The sequence below is a fragment of the Dermacentor albipictus genome, chromosome 3 (genome assembly GCF_038994185.2).
Source record: "Dermacentor albipictus isolate Rhodes 1998 colony chromosome 3, USDA_Dalb.pri_finalv2, whole genome shotgun sequence".
Taxonomy (NCBI): domain Eukaryota; kingdom Metazoa; phylum Arthropoda; class Arachnida; order Ixodida; family Ixodidae; genus Dermacentor; species Dermacentor albipictus.
This window is the reverse complement of record NC_091823.1, coordinates 16,079,208-16,099,350: the sequence shown is the minus strand read 5'-3', so window position 1 is coordinate 16,099,350 and position 20,143 is coordinate 16,079,208. Positions and strand designations below refer to the sequence as shown.

At 44.9% G+C, this 20,143-nt stretch overlaps 1 protein-coding gene across 2 annotated transcripts in view; it reads right to left on the bottom strand.

Moving 5' to 3' along the window:
• LOC135917501 (tudor domain-containing protein 3-like) overlaps positions 1-20,143 on the bottom strand; it is a 162,783-nt gene that overhangs the window by 138,459 nt on the left and 4,181 nt on the right. For both annotated transcript variants that reach the window (XM_065451075.2, XM_065451074.2), the window contains exons 5-8: positions 19,683-19,827; positions 10,719-10,821; positions 9,526-9,662; positions 8,229-8,385 (exon numbers count right to left, since the gene is read on the bottom strand). In XM_065451075.2, the coding sequence (XP_065307147.1) occupies positions 8,229-8,385; positions 9,526-9,662; positions 10,719-10,821; positions 19,683-19,827 (542 nt within the window). The remainder of the gene's footprint in view (positions 1-8,228; positions 8,386-9,525; positions 9,663-10,718; positions 10,822-19,682; positions 19,828-20,143) is intronic.

The window sequence follows — 20,143 nt, the reverse complement described above, 5'->3', positions numbered from 1 at the left end:
TGCTGAGACGTGGAGCTACACGAAGATGGTGTTCCCCAGAAATCAATCAGCGACTTCAAAAGCGGTGTCAGGTTGCAGAGAAGCTGTCTCTTCGTTGAAACGAGGAGTCTTAGGGAGGAACGAGGAGGCAGCGCGTTGCTGTACGGCTCTCAGAAATCAACACCCGTAGGAAACTTGCTTTTCAATCACTTTTTGAATGGATGCAACCATCACCCGGTGTTCTGCTGCCGAGATGCCAGTATTTTCTTACATGTGCCACTTGGCTTCAGCGCAGATGGCCCGCAAGAATAAGAGGGGAGAGTCGGATTACGATGCTGGAATGACCATGCAACGACCATCATGGCATCACGAACATGAGCATACAGCCATCAGCCCAAGTTAGTAGATAACTTGGTCCATTTGGTTGGCATATGTTCTTGTCATGGCAATGTCATGTTGTGCATGCACGGATGCATGTCACAACTTTATCTCATTCTTATCATGCATGTCATAAATTCATGGGAATCATGTTATGGCTTGGCATACAGACTATGATATTCAATCCAATCATTTCATCACATACATGGCACGACATGCCATCAATGTCACAAATGCATATCATGACATTTGACATGCATTTCAAACAGTTCCAGTTTCTAACTAGTTGTATATCAGGATACCCGTGACCTGAATAACATGACATGTATCACGTGATAAGCATGTCATGAATCACACAAATGACATATAATGGTGGCGTCATGGTCATTTTTTTAACTGGATATACATCAGGATATGTGTGGAGAGACATGTATGCATGACATGACAAGAATGACACGCAATTTAGAGTACTGTCATGACATGCATGTCATTCATGTGATAATATTTATGTCATGTCATCCATGCCAGGTCATGCACATATGTTGTGTCAATCATATCCAAATCTATACCGAGTTAAAGAAAGAACCACAATAGCATCATGTCATTCATACCGCTTATGTCATGACATACACGCCATGACAAGTATGTGATGTCACTAATGTATAACATGACATGCGCTTGTAAAATCCATGTTGTTATGTCATAACATATATGTCCTGTCATGTCATCCATGTCTAATCATTCATTCATTTCATTTATCATCATCATCAGCCTATTTTATGTCCACTGCAGAACGAAGGCCTCTCCCTGCGATCTACAATTACCCCTGTCCTGCACCAACCGATTCCAGCTAGCGCCCATGAATTTCTTAATTTCATCGCTCCACCTAGTCTTCTGCTGTCCTCGACTGCGTTTCCCTTCTCTTCGTACCCATTCTGTAACCCTAAAGGTCCAACAGTCACCTAACCTGCGCCTTTCATGACCTGCTCAACTCTATTTTTTTCTCTAAATGTCAATTAGTATATGGGCTATCCCTGTTTGCCTTCTGATCCACACCGCTCTTTTCCTGTCTCTTAATGTTATGCCTAACATTCTTCATTCCATCACTCTTCGCGCGGTCCTTAACTTGTTCTCAAGCTTCTTTGTCAGTCTTCAAGTCTCTGTCCCATATGTCAGCATTGGTAAAATGCACTGATTGTACACCTTCCTTTACAATTATAGTGGTAAGCTTCAGTCAGGAGCTGACTATGTCTGGCATATGCGATCCAACCCATTTGTATTCTGTGAATTTCCTTCTCATGATCAGGGTTCCCTGCGATTAGTTGACCTAGGTTGTAGGGATGCGCAACTCTCATGTGTCCCCTGATATGTTGTTTTCTCGCATAGCTCCCATCTCCTGTAATCCGAATTCGCCGCTTTACTGCGGCGGTCGGTATGCTTGCAGGGCAGTACGAGACATGGCCCGAGTTTTGCTCTGCGAACGCGACCTAACACGGCGTTACTTGGGCGCAAAAAGGAAAAGACTCTTCCTCTTTGGCTTGGGGTCAGCAAGCGGCACGGATGTCCTGCGCATGCGCCGATCCATGCTTCTGCGAGACCGTCTCGCGAGGCCTTCCCCGAAATGGACGAACACGATTGTTCGAGCGCGCCACCGTTCACGTGACCGTATGCGCGAACGGCCAGGCATTGGTGTCCAGCATGGGGTGAACATATTCGCTCGTTATCCGGTCACAGTGAGTCGGACTTCTACGATTTGATGCGCGCCAATGGCATGTTTTGTGGATAGCAACTCAACTAGCAGGCATTAGTCTATGAAAGGTGCAATAAATGCCCTTGTGATTGTTTGCACTACTGTGTTGTCGTTCCTTTGTCCCAAGAGCACAAGTGAGAACCCCATATCTGGCGCCCAACGTGGGGCTCTTGGGGCATCGGACGATAGTTTTAACAGTTTTGCTTCGTTCAAGACCTTTGTTTGAACCAAGGCGTAGGGCTAGCATAGATTTTGATAGCCAGCGTTGGTGGCGTGCTTCCTTGAGCCAGGCGACGGTGGCTGTAGTGTGCTTGAACTTTTCAACATGCTAAGCCTTTTCACAAATAATTTTCCTTAATGACATTCATTGGTATGAGAGCCACGTGGTCTACATCCTGGGAAAGCGAGGCTTAGCACCCGCAGAGCATTGGCAAGCCTGAAGCAAGCGAGTACGGAAGCTTTGCGGGTGGTCCGAATTTGTTATGTAAGTAGCTTCTTCTATCTCTTTGATTCTGATGAAGTCGTAGCTCTGGGAGGCGGGTGGCTGCGGTCCCTGAATGCCGCTACGGGCTGACTCGTATTGCGGCCTGGCACCGGCGCCCCGACACCATCTGGGACGGTGGGTGCCATCAACTCGGATGCTGTGTGCACTGAGCAGGGTAGGACCAGCTAACGTCTTCTCGTGGCTGCCTGTTATGCACCCATTTCGAGTGTTGTTTTTTTGGATGCCGGTAGTTGTCAGGGTAGCGATGCTTTAGGCCTAACACTTTACGAAGCTGCCTGTCGCACATGGCAGGACACAACCTGGTGGACTGTGGCATTGAGGTGTTGCACTTTGTTTCCCTCATTCTAGTTAGTCTCGCGCGAATTGAAATTACTTGTTCGACTAAAGGAAATGAGCTTCGTTCACGTGACCATAGGGCCGGATTCTGAAATGCTCCTAACCTTAGGCCGTTTCCCTACCTTCCGCAAGGATCCCTCCATGCTACCTGAACGTTAGGCACCCTCGGCAGGCCACTGCGAATTCTAAAAGCTTCCTTTCGCCTTCCCTGCGAAAGGAGCACCTCACCAAATGAAGTGTAACATTACAGGCTTCTAGTTTCGAGATGACTTACAAAAAATGCAAAATATTTGTAATGAATTGCCAAGGTAAAGTGTCGGGGCTGTTAAAATTGCATTTCTACTTATATACCTGGGCATAAATTCCATTTCTTTGGTTAGTAACGTAAAAACAGTTGAAAAATGAAGCATATGGCAGGAAAGAAAACTCAGTCAAGCAAATATGGCAGCGTCTGAGTTCGTTTGGTGAGGCGTCGCTTTCTTTTCCTTTTGTGTGCATGTTGTTTCGTGTGTATGTGTATTTGCCGAGAATACCCCTTTCCCGTTTCGGAAGACTTCTGCGTCGTCTCTACCGGAACTTTTCATGGGTATATGAGTACAAATCAATGCACCCAGTAACCCCAGGGAATTCTCCGATTGAATAGAACCTGGTCATGAGTACCCTCGCTTCACTGGCGTTTGGCAGCCAAACGTACTTGGTTTACAGACGTAGGAATATCAGCTGTGTCACCTCCCAAATACATCGGCACACAGAGGGTTGGGATACACAAACAAGGTCGCCTACAACAGTTTGCATAGCACCCCGTTTCATAAAAACGCAGTGCGATGAGGACCGGCAAGAGAGCAGGCAGCAGCTCTCCTCTGTTGCCAGTGCTACAATGCAGTTGCAGCTCTGCCAGTATGGCTGTAACAGCTCGCTTGGAAAAATGTTACCAAGCTAGAACCCACTTCGCCGTAGTATTTCAGTGGATTCTGCCAGTCAATCAGAAACCGGGCTGTAGCCAAAGGCAGAGGCTGGTACACAGTCCCGTAAAGAAGTTCATTTGCTCATCGAAAAAAACCACGCATAGCTTTCGAAGCTATCGTCTTCGGGTAAACATAGCAAGGCCGTCATTCTCGCCGCTCGCTTTTCACAAAATCAAAGTAAAAAGATATGGCACAAAACGCGATCTGCGGAACCAAACTGGACATCAATACACGGCAGCTGGCTACCGCGGCCTTGGCTGCGCACGGCACTTATTCTAGCCGAGTGTACCGCATACAAAGTCGTGCGGAGAAGTACGCGTTCAGTTAGAGAAGCACGGTTAGGAAGCATGAAGGTAGCATTCCGGCTCCCTAAGCGCAAGGAAGCACCAAGGAGGCCCTAACTTGGTGCCCCTTAGTAAGGTACATTCCAGAATTGACGCCAGGTCGCCTTACAGCGTGTGAGACATCCTTCATAAGGAAAGGAGTGTATCAGAATCCGGGCCTTAGCATCTGAGTAATCGCCCGATATTTTTCTAGCCGCGTTGAACATCGTACCACGTGGGCGATGCGCATGCAGAATTCCTCTCCCTTGCACTACTTTAGTGTTTGCGGAGTGCGTTGAGTGTACGCAGTGAGAGTGGAGTCACCCCTGGTTTGTTGTCACCTGCACATCGCCTGCGCTGCTGCCCCAGACTACGATCGAGCCACCCCGGGCAATAGTGATGCCGTGGCCAGTTTGGCGCAGCGACTTCGGCGGCCGCCTGTATCCAGCTCGCAACCCTCGGCGGCGGAGAAAAGAGCCGGCGGTCACCAACAGCTACTGCGGCTCTCGCCAGCAGGGTGCATCAGAGCGAGCGACGCTTGCTAGTACCGACTACTGCATTACCGTTTCCAGAATCCTGGACTGAAATCGTGCCGTCAAGTCTGCAGAGCTGCTGCTGTGACCAGCAGACGCTAGCAGTGTACCCAAGGACAATGTCGGCTCGCATATTATGGACGGCGTGTGGACATTTCCTCGGCGCGGCGACTGTTGCATACACTACCTCGTTGGCGAAGCAAGCATTGATGTTAGACCGTGTGACATGTGTCACTGGAATATATAGTGATTTAAGGTTGGGGGGATGTGGGGATGCGCGACTCTCACGCGTCCCCTGATACCGTAAAAATCCGCGTATAATACGAACCCGAATATAATACGAGGTGAAATTTCTGGGATGAGAAATGGAAAAACAAAGTTTTACCCGTGTATAATACAAGTGAGAGAAACTCGGGGAAAACATTTATTTAAATCGGACTCAGCACTTCATTCACTGTCGTCCTCCGCTGCGCTTTCATCGGACAATTCCTTGTCTGACATACCCTCCCAGAGGTACTCGTCCTCGGTGCCATCGAGCGCGTTCGAGATCCCACACTTCTTGAAAGCGCGACGCACAAGGTCTTCCGAGATGCTTGCCCATGCGTCCACGATCCACTTGCACAGCGTGGCTGGCGATGCCCGCTTCAGCAGCCCAGTCGGCGTCACTGCAGGTTCACCTGACCGCATCCACTCTGCGTAGCACCGCTTCACCGTGTCCTTGAAAGGCTTGTTGACGCAAACATCTATCTAGAGGCTGCAGCTGAGACGTCATCCCACCCGGGATAGCGACGAGTTCAGTATTACAATCACGCAACAGCTTCTTCACCGAGTCGGCCAAATAGCTATGAAACGCGTCCAGCACGAGGATCGACGGGAACGACAACAGTGCACTGGGCCGCCTACACCAAACGGACTTTATCCAGTCGAGCACAAGACTCTAATTCATCCACCCTTTCTCATGGCATTTAATGATGACATTTTTCGGCAGCTCACCTTTCCGCATTGTCTTGCGCTTGAAGACGACATAGGGCGGGAGCTTGCAGCCGTCTGCCGTGCATGACAACATGACGGTAACACGCGTCTTCTCGTTCCCAGTGGACCGGACACAAACTTGTTTCGAGCCCTTTTCGTGCACGGTGAGGGGCGATGGCATGTCCAGATAAACTGGTGTTTGGTCAGCATTGCCGATTTGCCCTAGCTGAAAGTTCTTCAACTTGCGCAACGAAATAACGTGGCGCTGGAAAGCCACCAGTAACTCTTCAAACGATTCCGGCAGCTTTTGCGAAATTGAAGTTCTCCGGCGCAATGAAAATCCTGCACGGCACATATACCGATAGATCCAATGCTTGCTTGCTTTGAAGGTGGAGCTCGTTAGGCCTTTTTCTCTCGCAAGCTCCCTAGCTTTTGCCTGCATGAGCTCCACGCTCACAGCAAGACGCGCGGCTCGCCGTTCTCGGACGAATTCCGTCAGTTTGAGTTCAATTTCCGGGAATGTCCCATTCTTCAGGCCGCGAAAGCTTCTTCGCGTTCCGCTGCACTCGAAAAGTGCTTCTTTTGCCTGTCGCCATCCGCAGATGCTTCCCTCGGTGACGCCAAACTGCCTCCCGGCCGCACTGTTGCCGATTTCCTCTGCCGCTAAAATCACATTTCGCTTGAAAGCTGCCGAGTACTGCTTCCGTGCCCCCGACATCGTGCTCCTTCACTAAAAACGATGCACTTTGCGAAGTACGGTTAACACGTGAACTGCCAAGGTCCGCACTCAACAAAGAAAGAAACGATGCCGTAGTCACGCTGCAATAGCGAAGGCAAGCCGTAGCCAGGCAGCAATAACAAAGCCAAGTCATAGCCATGCAGATATCACGAAGCCAAGCCGTAGCCACAGAGCAATAACGAAACCAAAACTTCGAGCCGAACTTTGAAATTTTTGTCCGAATCCACATATAGTACGAGGCGGAAATTTGGGACGCTAATAACAGGAAAAAGCCTCGTACTATACGCGGGTTTTTACAGTATGTTTTTTTGCATAGCTCCCATCTCCTGTAATCCGGCTTCGCCGCGTGACTTTATTGCAGCGGTTGGTATGCTTGCAAGGTAGTACGAGACATGGCGCGAGTGTTGCTCTGCTAACCACCTAACGGCAGGGTTACTTGGGCGAAAAAGGAGAAGGCTCTTCCTCTTTGGCTCGGGAACGGCAAACGGCGCAGACTTTCTGCGCGTGCGCCGATCCATGCTTCTGTGAGACCGTCTCGCGAGGCCTTCCCCGGAATGGACAAACACGATCGTTCGAACGACCACAGTTTGCGTGGCCGTATGCGCGAACGGCCAGGCATTGGTGTCCAGCATGGGGCGAACATATTCGCTCGTTATCCGGTCGCGGTGAGTCGGACTTCTGCGATTTGTCGCGCGCCCATGGCATGTTTTGTGGATAGCAACTCAACTAGCAGGCATTAGTCTATGAAAGGTGCAATAAATGCCCTTGTGATTGTTTGCACTACTGTGTTGTTCCTTTGTCCCAAGGGCACGGGTGAGAACCCCACAAGGTAAACATACTCCTTCATAGACTCTAGAGGCTGACTGGCCATCTTGAACTGTTGTTCCCTTACCATGCTATTCATCCTTATAGTATTTGTCTTCTGCATATTAATCTTCAACCCCACTCTTACACTTTCTCTGTTAAGGTCCTCAATCATTTGTTGTAACTTGCCTGCAATATTGGTGAATAGAACAATGTCATCGGCAAACCTAAGGTTTCTGAGATATTCGCCGTCAATCCTTACTCCTAAGCCTTCCCAGTTTAAAAGCTTGAATACTTCCAGGCATGCAGTGAATAGCATTGGAGAGATTGTTTCTCCCTGTCTGACCCCCTTCTTTACAGGTATCTTCCTACTTTTCTAGTGTAGATTTAAGGTAGCTGTGAAATCTCTGTAGATATTTTCCAAGGCCTTTATGTAAGCGGTCTGTACTCTTTGATTACGCAATGCCTCAATGACTGCTGGTATCTCTACTGAATCAAATGCCTTTTCGCAATCTATGAAATCCATATATAGAGAGGCTTATTGTACTCTGCAGATTTCTTGATTACCTGATTAATGGCATGGATGTGATCTATTGTAGAGTATCCCTTCCTGAAGCCAGCCTGTTCTCTTGGTTGGCTAAAGTCTAGTGTTGACCTTGTTTTATTGGAGATTATTTTGGTGAATATTTTATATAATACTAGAAGTAAGCGAATAGGCCTACAATTATTCAATTCTTTAACGTCTTCCTTTTTGTGGATTAGTATAATGGTTGCATTCTTCCAGTTTTCTGGGACCCTTGCAGTTGATAGACACTTCGTATAAAGAGCCGCCAGTTTAATTATTTGAATGTTTATTATTCTACTATTTAATTTAGTGATATTCGAGTATTTGCACCACCCCTAGTGCTAGCACATACCACATTTTCAAGCTCTTCAACAAATACCTGGTCGGTTGGCCCGCTCTCTCCTATTTCGGTCAGACAACTCCAATGCTTGCATTGCAGCAGCAATGTCACAGTTGTGTGTTTTCAGAGCACTAACAGCAGCATCCACAGAGTAGCCAAGGCCAACCAGCTGAGCAATGTCTCCATCTTGGGGTTGCTGAAAAACAGCAAAAATTTCACATGTTAGTCAGAAAAAGCCATTATTTTGTAGCAGTTTGACATAGGCACTTTTGATCCCGATTGAGCCAGACTGGGATCGAATTTCTCTATTATAATTGGATCACTTGCGCAAGCTATGGAAGAGAGCCTATGGTGATAAAAAAATTCGATCCCGACCAGGCTTGATTACAACTGAAAGTGCCCCATGTGATTGGGGTATAAAAATGACTTGTCACTCTGAGGGAAATGAATCCTTTAAAAAATGTGGCAGATTTTCTCGAACATGACTATTCAAAGGCCAAAATATGAACATGATGTTGCTCACCACCCTAGCTATCGGCCCCCCCCTTTCCATCTAAGAAAATATTTTGCTGTTTATAGCACTTACTGATTAATTCATTATGGGAGAGTGTTGCCCACAGGCAACCCACCAGAAATATATTTTTTCTTGCCGATCAGTGGTATTGAATTCACTTTCTAACTAAATGTTTTCGGCTAACACTGAATGACAGGTAGCAAACATAACTTGTTAGATTAGAGTAGAAACAGATTGACAAAGAAGTTAGGTGTGCAACTCGCTTTCTTTTGAAAGCATGGTCAGAGGAGAAAGACTGATGCCAAATCCGCAGCTGAAGCAGTACAACACCGGTAATGTAAAGGAAATGCAATGTGCACAGGTTTCAAATCCAACAAGAACCGTCTGTACACATTCTACATGAAGCCATAGGTGGTTCGGGGTGAAAATCGCCTAAATTATTCTGCCTAGTGCCACAGGCAACAAAGCTTTTCGCGGAAAATTTTTAGCAAAATTTCGTTGAATACCCTAATTTTTGTATACCATGCACATTTCGATGAAAGATAAACATTTTTCTTCGCACATTTTCATGTCTCATCCTTAACGGGCTCAAAGAAAATCCACAGACTGCAAATTCTACTACCATGCAACAGTACCAAATACTTTGACAATTCTTCTGATACATTTACACAAGATATTCCAGAGGCTACCAGTACATTCACAGTTGAAACTCTCCAAAATACTCCATACTAAGCTGAAATGGTAAACACAAGCAAGAGTTGCCCTGCAAGATTTTATTGGATCACTGTGAAACTTGACAGAAAACTAGAGCGCAAATGTTACCTGCTTTCCACCACCAAAAACTTTCACTTTTCCTTCCTTTGCTCGAGATATCTCGGCTATTGTCATCTGTCGATGTTTCTCAAAAGATTCATTTGGTTTGGTATCCTTCTGGCAAAGGTCCATAGACTTGAACCCGCCTGAAAATAGCACAAGGTAAAACACTGTATAAACCACACACACAAAAAAAAAACGACAACAGTAAATGACATCAACCCCAAGTGATAATCAATACCTTTTTCTTTCTTTCTTTCTTTTTTTTTTTTTTTTTTTGAAACGAGGTAACTACAGGTGCACACGAAACAGCCCAAGCGGGCCAAGTATAGTGAAGGATGTAGAGGTGTTGAGAAAGGCAAAGTGTAGTGGCGAAAGGCTAGTCAAGGACAAAGTCATCTACAATTTGAGGATGACTGCTACCAGGCTGCTTTGGTAGCAGTCAGTGAAATAGAGAAAGTCAGGCTGTTTCTTATGAACAGATATGAGGTGTGTGTTAGCACAGAAGGACAATATCATAGAGCCAATTAGTGGGATTTTAAGAAAATTATATAATGGACCACTATTGAAGTTGGAAGTACGGCAACAAGACGGGAAGAAGACAAGGACTTAATAAATAAACTAGAGAGCATGAATGTCTCAAACCCTAGAGATATCGATTTGGCTGAACTGTCTAAACTGAACAGCAAATGAGAAATAAGTGGCATTCAAAATAATACAGCTACAGACATTGAGAAAGCAGTAAAGAACAAGGTAAGCAAAAAATCCGCAAATAGATTTGGCATGGACAGGAACAATATGTATACGGTAAAAGGTATACAAAGCAACATCACCAGCAACTTTGACGACATAACAAAGGTGGCAAAAGCAGAAACTTCGGTGCTATGAAACGATTATGAAATTTGCAGATGCAGGATGGAGTCCGCTGATGCAAGATGTAGGTAACTGAACATTGTTTGGGAAGGCTTACACCCTGCAGTAAATCGAAATAATTTAAGATAATATTTAAAAAATTTATTCATAAAACACTAACACAAACTTAACAAGGTGAGGAACAGGAAAATAACTATTTGCTTTCTCTTAGCTACACATACCTCTTAACTACCTTAGCTTTAGGCCATATATACTAACCTCAAAGGTCAGTAAGCTGATAAATAAGAAAGCAGCCCACTAAGAAAAGTAAGGGAAGGCTCTAAACTCACCTTTGAGGTTCTTAAGCCTGCTTGCATCTATCTTCTGCCCAAAGGGAACCCAAGGAGGAGCACCGCCTTCTTCCCCAGCAGTACGTTTATGGTGGCTCAAGTTCTGTCAATCAGTTTCAAAAAGAAAAAAACTTAGAACTTCTGCAAACTGCTGCTAAGCTGCACAGAAGAATTAAAAAACAGTTAGGGCTACTTGATTTCTAAGCCAAATTAAATGACCATGGAAGCCGAGATCGGTGTGCCACAGGTACACTGAAAGTGATCACAAAAAGGTGTGCAAATAGTCTGTGGTTGGCGATGCCCCAGTCTGCTTAACTAGCACAGTCACAGCATTCCTCGCTCACTTCGAAGGTTCTAGGAGACTGTCCACCTGACACTTCTACTGGTACTGCAGCCAAACTGCCCATTGAACTCTTTGCTGTCTATGCAATGTTTTCTCACAGCAAGCCCATGCCAGACTGTCATGAAACACTGCTCGAGCTCAGCTAGGAAACTCTTGCATGCTTTCGCTAAACCTTGCAGTTAACACAGCATTTCTTCAAAACAATCAATTTGTCACGCACCGCTGGGAGCCAACGAAGATATACTGGATGTTTCACGTAACTCGAACGAAGTTTTAAACAAAAATGTGGTACATCTTGGGCTACCGAGACCAACAGTATACTGTTCGTAGTTGACTATAGTGACTCAGATTAGCTTTTGAAGTGCGATTGGTCAGTCAGCTAATTAGCTAAGTTCAGTTATGCAAATGTTTAAATATTCATTTCAAGGTGTGCTAAAAAAACAAGTTCTGGAATTTTACGTGCCAAAACATTGATATGCTTACGAGGCACGCCACAGTGGGGGCCTCCAGATTAATCACGACACAGTGCACTGACATGCACCCAATGCGCAGTAGACAAGCATTGTACATTTTGCCCGTATGAAATGCAGCTGCCAAGGCCAGGATTTGATCCTGCATTCTCGGGCTTAGCAGCACAACACCAAAGCCGCTACACCACTATGGTGCATATATCTTTTACACATTATTTTTCTGGGCTATAAAGGAGCCAACAAAATATGAAAAAAAAAAGAATTCTGGCGGAACACATCACAATGAATGTTGATATAAATGCAATTAGCATTGAAGCAATGGAGACAGACCGTATAGCCAACGCCAGAACACGTTATGTATGAGGTGTGTATGCACTTGGGCTTCTCTCGTGCTACCCACTAGACATGTTGTGCCATCTAGTGGTGCCGGTGCGAAGTCCACAAGTGGCACATGTGTGAATATATATCAGACAAGATTGTCTGGATATATAGGATGTGGGTTCAATTTCACCCAGCCCCAGAGAAATGTTAAAGGCCATTTTTTTCTCCTTAAAGAGCAGCGCATACCGAGTGGCACAAATTGGCATCAAAGATGTTCATTGATAAGTGGCTCACACTACCCACTCACATACCCAGTGACCCAGGTTGGTCTGACAGTTTCAAACCCAGTTCCCTCAGCACAGCAGCCCAATGCTCTACTCACTAGACCATGGACTATCCAGTGACACAAGTTGGCAGGGAAACAGAGACATAGATAGATAGATAGGTAAATAGATAGATGCCGGAAAATGCACGAAGTATCTTAAGAATGCTCATCGCATTAAAGAACTATGTCATTACTCACTTGAAGCATCTGGTGTGTAGCGCTACGAACTATGTATACAAAGGATGAAGCCCACACGCCTACTCTAAAAGAAGCTGAGGAGTATTTTATTTATTTATTGCTTTCATTTATTTATTTATTGCTATCTGCTTTCAGAGCTGATTTCATCATCATCATCATCAGCCTGGTTACGCCCACTGCAGGGCAAAGGCCTCTCCCATACTTCTCCAACTACCTTGGTCATGTGCTAATTGTGGCTATGTTGTCCTGCAAACTTCTTATTCTCATCCACCCACTTAACTTTCTGCCGCCCCCTGGTATGCTTCCATTCTCTTGGAATCCAGTCCGTAACCCTTAATGACCACCGGTTATCTTCTACCCTCATTACATGCCCTGCCCATGCTGTTTTCTTTTTCTTGTTTTCAACAAAGATGTCATTAACTCACGTTTGTTCCCTCACCCAATCTGCTCTCTTCTTATCCCCCTTAACGTTGCACCCATCATTCTTCTTTCCATAGCTCGTTCCATCGTCCTCAATTTAAGTAGAATCCTTTTCGTAAGCCTCCAGGTTTCTGCCCCATAGGTGAGTACTGGTAAGACACAGCTGTTACGCACTTTTCTCTTGAGGGATAATGGCAGCCTGCTTGCTGTTCATGATCTGAGAATGCCTGCCAAACACGCCCCAGCGCATTCTTATTCTTCTGATTATTTCAGTCTCATGATCCGGATCAGCGATCACTACCAACCCCAAGTAGATGTATTCCCTTACCACTTCCAGTGCCTCGCTACCTATCATAAACTGCTGTTCTCTTCCGAGACTGTTAAACATTACTTTAGTTTTCTGCAGATTAATTTTTAGGCCCACCCTTCTGCTTTGCTCCTCCAGGTTAGTGAGCATGGATTACAACTGGTCCCCTGAGTTACTAAGCAAGGCAATATCATCAGCAAATCGCAAGTTACTAAGGTATTCTCCATTAACCCCATTCTCCATACCCAATTCTTCTGAATCCAGGTCACTGAATACCTCCTGTAAACACGCTGTGAATAGCATTGGAGAGATCATATCCCCTGCCTGACACCCTTCTTTATTGGGATTTTGTTGCTTTCTTTATGAAGGACTACAATCGCTGTAGGGCTGCTATAGATATCTGCCAGTATTTTTACACACAGCTCGTCTACACCCTGATTCCATAATTCCTGCATGACTGCCGAGGTTTCGACTGAATCAAATGCTTTCTCGTAATCTATGAAAGCTATATATAAGGGCTGGCTATATATTGCACATTTATCTATCACCTGATTGATAGTGTGAATATGGTCTATTGTTGAGTAGCTTTTACGGAATCCTGCCTGGTCCTTTGGTTGACAGAAGTCTAAGGTGTTCCTGATTCTATTTGCGATTACCTTAGTAAATACTTTGTAGGCAACAGACAGCAAGCTTATTGGTCTATAATTTTTCAAGTCTTTGGCGTCCCCTTTCTTATGGATTAGGATTATGTTAGCGTTTTTCCAAGATTCCGGTACGCTCGACGTTATGAGGCATTGTGTATACAGGGTGGCCAGTTTCTGTAGAACAATCTGCCCACCATCCTTCAATAAATCTGCTGTTACCTGATCCTGCCCAGCTGCCTTCCCCCTTTGCATATCTTGCAATGCTTTCTTTACTTCTTCCGGCGTTACCTGTGGGATTTCGAATTCGTCTACACTATTTTCTCTTCCATTATCGTCGTGGGTGCCACTGGTACTGTATAAATCTCTATAGAACTCCTCAGCCACTTGAACTATCTCATCCATATTAGTAATGATATTGCCGGCTTTGTTTCTTAATGCATACATCTGATTCTTGCCAATTCCCAGTTTCTTCTTCACTGTTTTTAGGCTTCCTCCGTTCCTGAGAGCATGTTCAATTCTATCCATATTATACTTCCTTATGTCAGCTGTCTTACGCTTGTTGATTAACTTCGAAAGTTCTGCCAGTTCTCTTCTAGCTGTAGGGTTAGAGGCTTTCATACATTGGCGTTTCTTGATCAGATATTTCGTCTCCTGCGATAGTTTACTGGTATCCTGCCTAACGGAGTTACCACCGACTTCCATTGCACACTCCTTAATGATGTCCACAAGATTGTCGTTCATTGCTTCAACACTAAGGTCCTCTTCCCGAGTTAAAGCTGAATACCTGTTCTGAAGCTTGATCTGGAATTCCTCTATTTTCCCTCTTACCGCTAACTCATTGATCGGCTTCTTATGTACCAGTTTCTTCCGTTCCCTTCTCAGGTCTAGGCTAATTCGAGTTCTTACCATCCTGTGGTCACTGCAGCGCACCTTGCCGAGCACGTCCACATCTTGTATGATGCCAGGGTTAGCGCAGAGTATGAAGTCGATTTCATTTCTAGTCTCGCCGTTCGGGCCCCTCCACGTCCACTTTCGGCTATCCCGCTTGCGGAAGAAGGTATTCATTATCCTCATATTATTCTGTTCCGCAAACTCTACTAATAACTCCCCCCTGATATTCCTAGTGCCTATGCCATATTCCCCCACTGCCTTGTCTCCAGCCTGCTTTTTGCCTACCTTGGCATTAAAGTCACCCATTAGTATAGTGTATTTAGTTTTCACTCTACCCATCGCCGATTCCACGTCTTCATAGAAGCTTTCGACTTCCTGGTCATCATGACTGGATGTAGGGGCATAGACCTGTACAATTTTCATTTTGTACCTCTTACTAAGTTTCACAACAAGACCTGCCACCCTCTCGTTAATGCTATAGAATTCCTGTATGTTACCAGCTATATGCTTATTAATCAGGAATCCGACGCCTAGTTCCCTTCTCTCTGCTAAGCCCCGGTAGCACAGGACGTGCCCGCTTTTTAGCACTGTATATGCTTCTTTTGGCCTCCTAACTTCACTGAGCCCTATTATATCCCATTTACTGCCCTCTAATTCCTCCAATAGCACTGCTAGACTCGCCTCACTAGATAACGTTCTAGCGTTAAACGTTGCCTGGTTCATATTCCAATGGCGGCCTGTCCGGAGCCAGTGATTCTTAGCACCCTCTGCAGCGTCGCAGGTCGGACCGCCGCCGTGGTCAGTTGCTTCGCAGCTGCTGGGGACTGAGGGCCGGGGTTTGGTTGTGTTGTTCATATAGGAGGTTGTGGCCAAGTACTGCACCAGGGTGGCCAATCCTGCTCTGGTGAGGGAGTGCTTTACCGGTTCTGGTCACCAGGATCAGGCCACACTCCAGGCCTGTTTATGCAATTTTTATGAACACGCGGATTTTTTTTGTTTTTTAATCCGGTGAAAAATTGCCGGCACCGGGATTCGAACCACGGACCTCTTGCACGCGAGGCGGGTGTTCTACCTCTACGCCACCACTGCACTGAGAGCTGATTTATTGCTTATCATTTTGGACCACAGTGGACTTCTATATTCACGACAGCGATAAAGTCAATTGCTTCTTTTTAGAAAGGGCATGAAGCCTTCATTCTTTGTAAACATGGTTGAAAGTACTGCAAACCAAAGTGTTGTCATTATTTTCCCCCACATTTTCTGGACTTTCTTTAGAGTCCGGTGCTACGTCTCAAAACGGCAATCAGCATTCCTTGAATGCTTCCCATGAGGCAGCCCTTTCATCAGCACACGCTCAGTCGACGGCAGACAAAGGCAAACGTGCAAACAAAGGAGCTCATTTCAAGGTGACAACTGCCGCTCTCCATGGAAGCAGTAACTACCATGAAGACCACTCTTCCTGAACCTGGTCCTGACAAGGTGGCCGTCATGGAGGGCCCACTAATTGGCGAAAGGGGCCAAATTTGAGGACTTCTGTGGGAACGGCATCCACATTAGGTTCCCAGATTGCACCGTCATTAGCTTGTATGAGGCGGCGATCACGCAACGTTGGAAGCGGAGCCCAGCAGAAGAGTACAATTTCATTGGTGGGATTTCGCAAACGGTTCAACGATTGTGATTGACCAAGACACAGTATTCAGATTCCCTAGTCCAGTCACCTAGGGAATTGAACTGCTGTAAAACCAGACACCTTTGGTGCAGTGATGTGTCCTGACATCTGCTGACATGTGCTCAGACATGTAGTGCTCCTACATGGAGTGGGCTTTCATATCTGGAGCCACTGTAAATAATGCAAAATTAAAACCCTTTTCTTTCACTCCTATTCTCGAACGTGCTCATCCCTGTGCCTGAAGGATTCCTGGCCTAAATGCTGCCCTGAGTCGCAACAACGAAGAAAAGAACCATGCAAAATATAACGTCATGAAAACTACTTCACTGGGTGTTGTGGAACACACTCAGCAACTCTCCTAATTAATCTTATCCATAGAATACTTAAGATTTTGCATAATTAAACTTGGATAATTAGAAAACTAATTGTAGTCTGAGTAACTGAACTCAACTATGAATAGTATGCCATTTAATTCGCTAACCCAAGATGTGACAATTCTTTTACAATCTTGATGTAAGGTACTATCAGCGTCAAATTAAATGTGAACAGCGGAGTGCATGGCCCAAGCATAAGTGAAGGTATAGTGCACCGGTATAATGCACCGTATCGCTGGCACGTTTTCACTGGCTTTTGAGCCCCCCACCCGGCAACAATTCTCCGACTTTCCTTGAAGCTTTAGCCACACCACACATGCAAAGGGCGTTGCCCATTTTGCTCTGAAAACGTGAATAAGACAGAGAAGCACTGTCAACAACACAACAAACTACGGCGTGCAACTAGCTTCTCCCCCACGTGCTCTGCGCAAGGCCGCCACCAGTGGCGCGTCCATTGGCGTGCACTACGCGTATAGTGTTATTGTATTCCTAATCTTAATAGTTTGTTCGAATTGGTGTACTTGGGTAAGCCCAACACTGTTCTGTATGCTAGACTTACTAAGGCGTCAATTTTTTCCCTACCCGCTCGCCTTAGGTGGCAGTAAGGGCATCCACATTAGGTTCCCAGATTGCACCGTCATTATCCTTGCATGAGGCGGCGATCACTATGCGATTGATCAGAAAGGCCTGAATCGGCCAACATAGATCCCCCTCCTTCATGCCTGTGTGCCTTGATGCAATTCTTTTTATTAATCCGCATGTTTGTCGGATCGTGGAATGTAGCCCAGCTATAGCCTGTACATTGCAGGTGCTGTGCTGTATGAGCATTCCCAGCACTCGGAAGGTCAGCACAGGCGAGACTGGGCCAGGTTCCATTCGGACCCCTATTATGGAGGCTTGCTGTTGGCTGTATGTTTTATCTGTTGTTTCTGATTATTAGTAGTTCAGATTTCTGGGCAGAACATTTTAGCCATTGAGTTTAATGTAGTCTTGAATTGTGTCCACAGCTGTTTGCAGTGCCTCTGAAATTTCGCCATCTGAGCCAGAGTTTGTCCAGATCGTTATGTCGTCTGCATACATGGAATGGCTAATGTGGGGTATGGCATCTAGGAGGGGTGGCAATTTCCTCATGGTAATGTTAAAAAGAAAAAGTGAGAGAACTGCTCCCTGCGGGGTTCCTCACGTTCCTAAGGTGAAGCGTTCGCTCTTGAGATCGCCCAGATAAATTTTTGCAGTTCTCTCCCTGAGGAAATTTGAGATATATTCAAAGTGCGACGACTGTTCGGTACCAACGATAAAAAGTGGTGATAGATTGATTGATACTGACGCATTTAAGGTTGAAACCTTCAGTACGTATTTCTTGTCAGTATTTCATTAATTGCAATTGCGAGTTCTACCGATTCCATCACTTGATGCTGATCTGATGCCAGAAGTTATCTTTAGTATAACAGGTATTCGAAAGTTATTGTGTAATGTGAAGCTGACAGTTGCAAGCAGACCAGATGACTTAGCTGCTACAGTTCTTAAAAACTGTTCTGATATATTGTCATCGTACTTTAGCTGTTTATTTCAAAAGAGTTTGCAAGGAGGGACTCTGCCAACAGACTGGAAGTGGGCTCTCATCATGCCCGTCCATAAAAGTGGGCCGAGAAATTTGGTAGAAAATCTGAGGCCAGTGTCTCTAATAAGTAAAGCTTGCAAGACAATGGAGCATGCAATCTACAGTTGCATCATGTTGCATCTTTTTCAACATAATTTACTTTACCCCGCACAGCACAGATTTCGTCAAGGTATGTCCTGTTCTACACACATGCTTGACTTTACATGTGACCTAGCAGTAGCTATTGATAAGCAAAGTATATTCCTAGATTTCCAGAAGGCATATTATGTTTTTGCACACGATCTTCTTGTTTCTAAATTATGCAGCTACAGTTTGAATGAAAGAATGATCTTAAGGATTTCTGAGTACCTGTCCTTGCAACAGCAGTGTGTAGTTGCTGGTGTTCACTCATCGAACTATGGTCCTGCCACTTCTGGCATCCCCCAAGGTTCTGTTCTGGTGCCGCTTCTTTTTTTTTTTGTTATATATAAATTATATTAATGATGGTGTTACATACTCGTTCAGAATGTTCACAGACGACTGCGTGATTTACAGAGTCATACATAGTTCACTTGACATGCAAAGCCTACAAGATGACTTAGATAAGATATTCGTGGTGTGCTAATTGGGAGATGACTTTGAATGCTAAAAGATGTGTACCTGTCACCTTTTTAAGGAAGCACTCTTACCCGTCTTCTACATACGCTAACAACCACGTTTCTACCTAGGCGTATCATTTGCTGATGACCTAAGGCAGTTAAAGCACGTCAAGTACATCGTGAAGAAAGCTGCTGGTCTGTTTTGTTAAAGTTTAAAGTTAAAGGTTTGTTAAAAAGAAATTTCAGCCACTTTCCCAAACATCTAAAGGAACGTTTATATTTTACTCTCGTCCGCATGGTACTTGAATATGCGTCTGTCTGCTGGGACCTATACAATCAAGATCTTGTTGATGAACTGGAAAAAATTCAGAAGAGGGCAGTCCGTTTCGTGCTTCGAAATTACGACCGGTCATTTGGTATGACAGAGAGCAAAAGCAATCTTCAGTGGCCAGACCTTAAATCTATACGAAAAAGTTTGAGATTAAAATTTCTCCACAGTATCTATTATTCTCAAACTGGTATAGACCAAAAAAAATATATCTGAAGCCACCGTTCTATGTCTCAAAGCGAAGAGACCATGATTTAAAGCTCTACGAACTTCCTATTAAGGGTGACATACTCCGTTATTCATTTTTTTTTAGAACAGTTCGTGAATGGAATGCTGTCGCCAAATGTTGTTAACATTGTTTTAAATGACACCTTTTTTCATGTGTTGACTGCATGGCCTCTTGTAAATTGCGAATGTCAGCATGCATTGTTAATCAAACTTTAGTGTAACCAGCACACAAATATCAGCTGCTTACCTTGGCCAGCTCCCATTTTTCGATAAGGTGTGCCACATTGCCACCCAAGAATTTAAAATTATGTTCTGCCAGCAGAAGGAAACCATTCACAACAGGTATTGGTTCACTCTTGAGGAGGATCTTGCTGCCAGGGGGTGTAGAAAGACTGCATAAAAAAAAGAGTGAGAAAAATTTGAATTATTTTCAATTTATGTAACGCCTACAGGCCTTTAAGGTGAAATTAAATTACATGAAATTATGTTCAATTCAGCTACATCCTCACCAACAATAGCAAACAAAATATCGTCATCAAGGCTGAACTTATGATAAAATCAAAGTCCTCAAATCAATACGAGCATCAAAATATTGAAAGGGCAATACAGAACATCTGACACAAAATTCAAGGACAATCAAGGGTTTCCAGGTTGCTGAAAGCCAAAATTCAAGGAGGTTGAAAGAAACTTCAGTAATACACATAAACT